A 9,818-nucleotide genomic window follows, 5' to 3' on the forward strand; every position below is an offset into this window, starting at 1 on the left:
TTTACTTTTGGTCCTGCCTACCCTGTAAAGGATATAGAAATGATTATTATGTAAGTAGGTGTGCATGAGAAGCTAGGCCTAGGTGTGTATGAAAGCAATTGAAACAAATGTGAGTCGAACCAACAAAACTATTATTGTTTGGGAGCACGTCTAGCATTGAATGCATACATATGTATGTTCATACATTGCTGCATCTCTTCCCTAACAGACTGTAAAAGTTGGATTTATTTTTACAATCTGTTAGGGAAAAGGAAGGCTAATAAACTTCACTTTGATTTTCGCGATGTACAAACGGACGGACGTGATTATATGTACATATGTATGAGTATGTACTATCAACCTGTCACTATCAAAATTTCAATATCGTTAAGACATTCCGTTAAATAACAATTATGATATTCAAGTACTTATGCTAATTAGTGATTCAGCAAGAAACCTGAACTCTCAGACTGAAGATCGCGATTCCAAATTCACTTTTTATGAGGAAAATAGGTACTTACTTTTTGTTTTGTTTGCTTTGGCCTGCCGTGGTCAGTAATGCGTTAAAGTTATTTATGGATGCAACAACTCATGTGTTACTGAACTGAAAACAATGGCTTGTTATATAGCTAATTACTCTCATTGTGATTAACTTTAACAATGAACTGCCAACCTCACAGAAAAACAAATAGGGCGAGACATTTTATTACATAATTAATGGAGGCATCTTCGATTGGAATATATCAGCAGTGCTAGACGCCACAAGAACCAACCCCAAAAAAATTATGTATTACATCACTAAATTCAAATTTAATTCTAATTGCAACTAAATACTTGGAATGTAATAATACTCTAATTGTTTAGAATGTTATTGAAACAAACCAACTAAATATGCATGACCTAATAAGAATTTAATGTATTGTTTAATTCAATAGCACATTATCCACTACCACCAGAAATAGTGTACAAACTGAATACTTCCACAAGTGCAATTAAAAAGAAATATATGTTGCTGTTTCGTAAGTATTATAAAGTAGTATAAAACTTAACGTTTCGAAGATCTAGAAGGGGATAAAATCCAACCAGAAAATCAAAAAACTATTTGATACTTAGGTATATTTTATAGAATATACCTATATATGTAGATACTATCCTACATATCTTCTTCTTGCTCCTGGCTTTAGTCCTGGTAACATCCTCATCACTCTGTAAATGAGCTAGGGTATGCATTTGAACATAAATCCTGGATTCTGGTCCAATCATGGTAACACATTCAATTGCCTGAATGTGTAGGTTCGCTCACGATGTTTTCCCACACCGTAAGAGCACGGTTCAAACTAATGTATATACATAACTTCGAAAATGTACATTTTTTTCTATCGTTCAATTCTATTAGTAGGAGTCAATACTACCTTTCATACAAGCAAACATGTCTGTATTACCGCATTTGTTTATCAAAGTGAAAACGTGCTAAAACTCCATCACCCGAGTATTAAGTAAGTAGTGCCTTTACGTGATAAACAAATTTCGTGATGCGAAAGACGAAATAGTGTCAGAGAATGCTAAGATGATTATGTTGGAGAATGAATGATAGTAAACTTAATCAAATGATTCAAAATCGTAAGGTGCAACACCACGCTTGCAAGATTGTGGGTTTTTAAAGAGCTGACACATATCTATATACAAGTACCTATACTAAATCTTCTAATGAATCAAATACCAATGTAACGGCATTATTGTTGCAATTTTCGACACATACATTGTTAGTAGTGGCGTGAGGCATGTAAGAGATAAAACTCTTGCCTCACCGTTAGCCGAACGAAAGTAGTCGATATGGCGCGCCACGGTCCGCTGGCTGAATATTTGCGATATGATTAATTGACGAAACAGCTGGCGAAAGTAAACGCCATTGGACATGAGCTATCGCTTTTCAGGGACACCATCTCTCTGCTGCTTCTCTTCCCTTGCCGATTGTATAAGTCAATCAAGGGAAAGCAATGTCACTGAACGGGACGTTTCAGACTGTTCGAAATATGGGCTCGGTCTACCCCGTAAGGGATAAAGACATAATTATAATATGCATGTTGTTTATGGTGGTCTGGGTGCGATTTCAATGTTTATCTCTCTGTGATTAAATAAGGAGCACCCTTATGCTCTACTAGCTAAGCGATGTTTGAAAATTGATAACAACAGAGTGAGTATTTCTTTTCCCCAAGATTATATGAACAGGTAAATTTTAAAGCAAAGCATGTTGAAGATTTGATATAGCAAATTTATACTTTAAGGAAAAATCTACACACCAATCATAATGAATCGAACTACCTGATGGATGTTTTTTGCGCGAGTTGTTAGTGGTTTTGTTCTTTGCTTTCCTTGTACGAGACCGAGTTCATACCTATTCTATTCTGTCAAAAACCACTTAGCCTACTTCTGTATATTCGAAAAATAAGGCCCTTCTCTTAAAATTAAGTCATCGTTTAAGTGTACAAGAAAACTCTTATTAAAACTCACTGTACTCGTAGTACTAATAGGACAAGCGAGAAGCATTGACCGTTGCGGAGCGGCAAAATTGCGTGGGAGACTACGTAAACAAGGGCAAAACATGCCGTGCTACTAACTCTTAAGTATATTACATTAGAGTCTAATTAGGGACAGCATGTTATGATTTAAGATTGTTTCGTGAAGACGACAATGCATTCACACGCGCCGTTGACTCATTCTCGAAGTAGTGCAGTGTAACTGTGGCTTGGGATTGAGTCTCGAAATAAACATATTTCGTCGCGCAGATAAGTATCGTTTACCCCTGAATAAAAGTAACAAAGGAAAAGTGTCCGGTTTTCCGTGAAATTCAAATATTAATCATAATGACTAGAAGAAACTAAAGGGAGAAGAAATAAGAAAATATGTATTTCAAGAATGTTTAGAAAAACACATTAGCCGACACTACATTCATCTTCTCAGAAATGCAGGTCGCAATGCCTCGAGAAATTAACGTTTTTACATGTTATATGCGAGTATTGTAGTTATACCCAAGATGTATTTTAATATACATATTAAAAAGAAATATTTTCTATAGCTCTTAATTCCCTACGTCCACTTTGGTAATGAATTAAGGTAAAACAGATATCTATAGGTTCAAATTCAAACCAGAGACTTCTGTTCTTGCCACAGCTGATAAAGCTTGTGATAACGATTGTTTTCGAAATGAATGACTACGAGTATCACAAAGCAACCATTGCATTGTGAAAACGTTTCACTTTTTGTGGTTTAGTGCACAATAAAAGTTTATGGCATTCATTTTAACTATTCATTGTTATGAATGATAAGAAAAGGCACGCAGCATGTTTAACTGTAAACAGTTTGTGCTCAACGTGTTGTTTATGGTGTTCTGGGTGCGAAGAACAACGGAAATGTTATAAAACAGGCTTTAAAGGTTAAGTTTGCGATATTTTTATTGTAGAAAATGGGACTGGAGTATTCTTTAAGGAGAGCTAACAATCTGATACTCTGAATCAAGCTAAACGTGGCCTTCTAGTATTATGACTATTTTGGATATAACTTACTCGTAAGGGACATGTGTGTATATGTCGTCATATTAAGATTGAATTATAATTACACAAATTTGACATAACACTTTATCACCAAAATCCAATGTATCATGTGAAAGTAAATGCCAAAAATTCGTTATGTAAAAACTTATACTTTCATTCAGGGTTGGTTACACTACATATGTTACTCGTAAGTACACATGTCGAAACTGAAACTCAATCTATTTTAAAAATAAATATTGGTTGTAAAATAAATAAAAGTTGTTGTCAAAAATAAGGTGTATGCGAATTTACCAAACACATAGAATTTATTTCTCACATCAAATAAGAAATATTTTCAATTCAAACCTCCAAGTGAAGAGAAATAAAACCTTTCGGTAGTTATTTTCAAAATTACCATGGCTATGTGAACAGGAGGCAGGTCGCTGGCGATAAATAAAGAAGCGGATGTTCGCAGTTCGCACTGCTAGGGAGACCGGCTTGCGGAATTAAGTTACTTCGAAACCTAGGACGAAAGAGGTTTGGCATAATATAGTCGGAACACAAAAGCTTCGTATTCCGTTCCGGTGTATCAACAACAATACCTGGTTATGGGTACCTCAACAGTCAGCCCCAGATATCGTCGCTTTAGTATCGCTTAAGAAACGCCCTTTGAAAAGAGTTCAACGCGTTCTTGCCAACAAACTACTACAATATTTTAAATCAAGCTCTGCTTGCTTATTTTAGAACATCTTTTTAACTGATATCTAAACTTACATTCATATATACACAGTCCAACTTAATTGTTAGATTCTACCGAAATAATAAGTGTTTAATTAATAATAACGTTTAACATTTTTTTTTACCCATAAAATGACTGTAGTTTGTACCGAATCGGTAAGATTTTTTACTGACTGTTATGCGAAATATAATTTCAAGTTTGTTTCATTCTCTGTTTTATTTATAAATTATTTAAATATAAATTATTGGACGCCAAGAATAAGGAATCTCAAAAAGGGATTACATCATTTTACCTGCGGCCCCTCATCTGAAGCCTTGGAGCGCAGCAAACTAAGTTTTTGCAGCGCCTCACGTAATGATGAGCTCATGCATAATTATTTAATGTTTATTAAAATGCCGACACCGATTAACTCCGAACGAGTCTTGACCGAATTCTTGTGTAGAAAAGGCAGATTCGTTGTAACATCAATTCGAAATTAGGTAAACTTGTTAATGAAAAATTAATTAATGTTTTGCGTGCAACAACTACAAAATAGATATATACATATAATGGTCTGATAATTACATTGTTTAAAATGTTGGCGCCTTTCATATGTGTTTGTTTAATGGTTTACCTATTAATACTGTTCAGTCTTAAGTTTAAAAGATAAAATTTTAATAAGTACTATATTTATCAAACCTATAGAAACAGGTAATGGACAGGAAGGGGGAGGCAGAAGAGGACGTGAAAGGCATAACACGACATCACATAAAAAAAGGGAAATAGCGCCGACGCAGTTAAAAGGTTTTAATTTTATTCAGAAAGACATAATAGCGACCGTAAATTGGTTAAGACGCTAAAGGAAGAGGCACTATCGATACGTCCACCTTTTGTTTAATTTAGGTACGTGCTTTTTATGAAAGTTTATTATATGTGCACATTTATTTACAAATAAATTATTTTGATTTGATTTGATTTGATTTGTGTAATAATAAAATCTATTTGTAACAACGGCAACGGTAAGGTTTTTAAAAACATATGCGAGCATCAAAGCCCTCATAAGATGAGGAACATAATATGTTGGGGGTTTTTTTTATTTAGGTATGGAATGGGATAATACAAAACCGGCAGTGTTGTTTTGTTAAGAAATAAATAAAAGTAACGTATTTACGTATATGTAAATGAATAAATGTTTTTTTTCTCTATGGACCAACAAATCATTGACCCGTGATAAAAGACATAGAAACTGAAACGATATTAATACAGGGATTAACTATCAGTCTGTCAAGTCAAGACTGCTCTGTCTACTCCGTAAGGGATATAGACGTGTTTATATGTATGTATGTATGTTCATATGTTTTAAGTTTTTCCGCATACATTGTAAATACTTATGTGACACACTTTTTACCGTCGGTGTCTGTACATACCATCCCGTATGATGTATAAATATACTACTTGCATATTCCGTGTCCAAGCAAGCGGTAGTTGTATAACATCATCGTAATTGGAACGCAATAATTTCGTAATCGGAGAGTGTCATTATAAACTTTAATGTCTTGTTAAATATTACTTGATAACGAGGTCCGACGTTCTTAACAGGAAGAGCTATATATAATATTCTCTAAGAATAAAGGAAATTATATGTAGGTACTTTGTACCTAAAAACCGTGTGGTTCCCGGCACTAAAGAATAGGAACACTTCATCACTTTCCCATGGATGACGATATGGTAGCGGAAAGTAGTGTGATGAATTGTGTTAACGTCATTGAATAATTGGATTTATTTTCAAACGAAAGTATTTAGGTATACATCTGGATTCACGGTGTGTCGATAATGACGTATATTCAAACGTCCTGAGTCAACCAAAAACATTCACTGAAAGTACTGCCCCATTTTAGGCTTAATAAATTAAATAGAAACTTCATATTCGCAGCATGTAATAATATATGTCTTTATTTTTATCATTTACTAGCTGTGCCCGCGACTTCCTCCGCGTGGAATAGTTATATTGGGCATCAATGAAACCATCAAGGACGAATAATTTCCCCCGTTTTTTTTTTCACATTTTCCATTATTTCTTCGCTCCTAATAGTTGCAGCGTGATGTTATATAGCCTAAAGCCCTCTCGGTCTATTCAACACAAAATTTTTCAACTCAGAATTTCTCAATTCGAACCAGTATTTCCTGAGACTAGCGCGTTCAAACAAACAAACTCTTCAGATTTATAATATTAGTATAAATTATCTCACTACTGTTATATTTTTTTCAGTTTTTATTGAACCTTTTGTGTAAGTATTTTGTTGTGACTCAAATAAAGATTTCTTTCTTTCATACTTATACATATCATTGTGAACGTGCTTCCCTCAAGTCCTAAAATAGTTGTGAGAAATGAAACAGGTTGGAAATGGCGGCTTTTCTTACTGGTCAGACAACAGCCGTTTGACATAACCACAAGCAAATGCCCACTGCAGTGCTCGAATAACTGGATTCCCATAAATTGCCCATAACGAATGGATGAAACTAGTTCGCAGCTACGTAAGTACTCGAAGATAGAAATTGAGGCGACGGAATGGTAAACTTGTTGAAAACAATAATGTATTGTGCGTCAATATATTTTTTTAAATTGCTTTTAATGGTGAATACTCCCCTAGGGCTTCAATGTCGAACTGGTAGAACTCTCTATAGATATTTTTTGCTATTTCTGAAAATTATATGATGAAAATATTTATAAAAATAGATTTATGAATGTGGATGAAACAAAAGAAGTATGCAAAGATCGTGGCAAGTACAGAGATGTAGTCTCTGCCTACCCCTACTGGAAGCATGATTATATATATGTATGTATTTATGAAATAAAACTGTGCAAGAGTTTTTATTTCGGTTCCTATCGTGAGTTCGTATCGTGGCATGCCAGTTTTTGATGCCATCAATTAGATAAATTCAATTAAAAAATTATACTCGAAATGTATTAATTAAACTTCTAAGTAAATACAAGACAACCTTTCCCTTAGGTTTCATTTATCTGCCGCGCCTTATAATGTTCGATTCTGAGAAATGACAACGAAAGGTAAGTTCTAAATATTCAACTGTAAATATTTTCCTGAATCAGATTCCCACATTTTTTACGTCTCAACAATGTTTTATTATTCCTTTAGGTGAATGTAAACTGGTATTGTTAGTTGTTGGCTTCGACCACCGCTGCTTGTCGGCAGTTACCGGCCACCTTTGACCTTTGAGCCTCTTGAACCTACGCTAAGATGAAACATAAATTGACGTCTTGCATCTCTTGTTTCAAAGAGTGAATTTTCCTTTCGAAAACATAAAATTACTTGAGAATTTTAAGTTGTAGATATATGTTTTTGTATCTCTTAATGATAAGTCCTTCAACAACTTTAAAGCTAATAAACTTTAATAATCTTCGATTAAAAAATATTGGTAAAATAGGGTTTCTTTTATTTCGTCATCTGTTTCAAGCGGAGATTAGAAAAAAGTTGCGATAAGGTTTCAACAACGCCATATTTTCCAAGAATTCTGTAAACCGATAACTACCACGGTGTTACGTTGTGTAACCAATCGCATCTCCAGACGATAATAGAGATAATTGCAGAACAAACGATCGCCTGACGATTATATTGTCACGTAAGAACTTCGGCCGCATTGGGATTCAAAATATCCATGAGAACAAAACGTTTAAAGAAATCAAGGGCTTAAACTAATAACAGCAAAATGGAATCTTACCTCAGGAGGAGCTGCGAACTTTAAGTTGGCGAGAGATCCGTGTGACCGGCTTCTGTGCTCTTGTCGGATGCTGTACGAAAATGCGCGCTCGTTCAAATGGCCTTTCTTTCTATAGATTCCACCGGCGTCCTCTACCGCCTCTAAGCCAGTCATACTCTGAGCTGCTTTCATGGCAGAGGGTGGAGGCTTCGAGCGTCTTGGATCAACTGTAGCGTACTGCAAGCGACCTCTCCCTGGAGGAGGGCCTGGGGGAAAAGGGCCCGGCGCTAGAGCCGCTGGAACTCGACCTCTGTGGCCTAGAGTGGCAGGCCGGGCGTGCGGCAACGTGGCCGCCGGGTGGGCCACCAACACCATCGGGTGCGCCCCGTGCGCCGCCCACGCCGGCGGCGCTCGTCCCAGTGACCGGCCATTCATCATTGGAGCCGGTCCCGGCATTGTCGCATACAATTCATCCGCTGAAGCGGAGGATTTCTTCTTCGTTTTTTTGGTCGTCGACTTCTTTTTGGGCTCCTCAGGGGGTGGTGGTGGCGGCGGCACCGACGCGGGTCTCGTGATCTGACGAGGGCGTGGCGCTCGGGTAGGATGAGGGATATCATCACTCGCATCGTCCCGTTCCACCTCTCCGACCCACACTTTGTGATTCTCGTCACCGTCGAACACTTCCAATTCCTCTTCAGGTTCGGGTAGCATCTGGGGTGGAGTTCTTTCTGCCTCTAAACGTTTCGCGTAAGAACTATCTGCATACGCGTGGAAGCAACAGCGGACTAGTGCATTGGCTGCCGCTTCACGGCGACAGATGAAGGCGTGACATTCTAGGACTTTAATGCCCTGAGTGCGACGTAAAACCGCCGCAAACAATGGAGGACGTCGAGGAGCTGGCGCCCGAGCGAAGGGCGAGTCCAAGGGTAAAAACCTCGGCGCTCCTTCGACTGTCACTCGTCGAACAGCTGCGCAATAATGTAGACTCGAAATGGGAAAAAACCTCGCCACTCTAGAACCGCTCTCGTCGACATTCTCCAGTAAGATGCCGTTGGACCAGACGGACAGCCACGAGTCTATGCCGCCGGTGGTCGCTCCCTTTTCCGGATACAATTCGCGCAAAGGTTCCTGGATGCCTTGTAGGCCGTCTTTACTCTGTTGCGGCACCGCAGAGCCCAAATAAAGCACGCGGCACCGACAGATCGGCGTCGATTCCATTTCGTCACTGCACTATCACAACATGTCACAAAATCACAGAAAACACTATTTTTGTATTGAATTTATTCGCTCACTTGTCGGTATACGTGCGCTGGCAGCGAGTCGGCCGCGGGTATGAGTGAGCGGAATTCAAGATGGCGGGCTGCGGGCGGGGGTGGCGGGGACCCGCCCGGTTACCTGCGCTTACGCACCTGTGAAGACGCCTCTGCGGGTATAGGACGGTAGTGGCGATGAACCGGCATTGTGTCAAATGAATCGTCGCGAATTCGGTCGCATTTCTCTCGGCGACGCGTCGTCGTCACCGACGTGACGGAATGCCACATTTGTCTTTGCAGTGAAATCTGAAGGCCAATTGACCGATGGGAAATGGTTAATTTCTTTAGTTGATATCCGCATCCGTGGGCTTAGGTACATATTTAATTAGCCAGTTTGCCGTCGACAGTCAACATATGGGTGATTTCCAGTCTGACTGGATTCTTGGGTGATATTTGTGGTATAATGCCTCATTTATAGAAATAGACAGTGGGCATAAAATTGTTATGATTGGACCAACTTAACGACAAGTTGTTTAAAACAGAACTAGACAAATATCTTATTATTAATTAGGTAATTATTATGGATAATATGTATTTAATTACAATTTCAATGAAACATGA

The 9,818-nt window shown here is 38.0% G+C and overlaps 1 protein-coding gene across 2 annotated transcripts in view; it reads right to left on the reverse strand.

Annotated features, from left to right (window-relative positions):
- LOC106130039 (uncharacterized) overlaps positions 1-9,396 on the reverse strand; it is a 28,924-nt gene extending 19,528 nt beyond the window's left edge. The window contains exon 1 of one of the 2 annotated variants that reach the window (XM_013328795.2): positions 7,966-9,395. In XM_013328795.2, the coding sequence (XP_013184249.1) occupies positions 7,966-9,162 (1,197 nt within the window). In that variant the 5' untranslated portion in view covers positions 9,163-9,395. Of the gene's footprint in view, positions 1-7,965 lie in introns of both variants that reach the window. The other variant, XM_013328796.2, reaches the window with a different exon arrangement.
- Positions 9,397-9,818: the final 422 nt, after the last annotated feature.

Source organism: Amyelois transitella, chromosome 22, assembly GCF_032362555.1.
Source record: "Amyelois transitella isolate CPQ chromosome 22, ilAmyTran1.1, whole genome shotgun sequence".
Lineage (NCBI taxonomy): Eukaryota > Metazoa > Arthropoda > Insecta > Lepidoptera > Pyralidae > Amyelois > Amyelois transitella.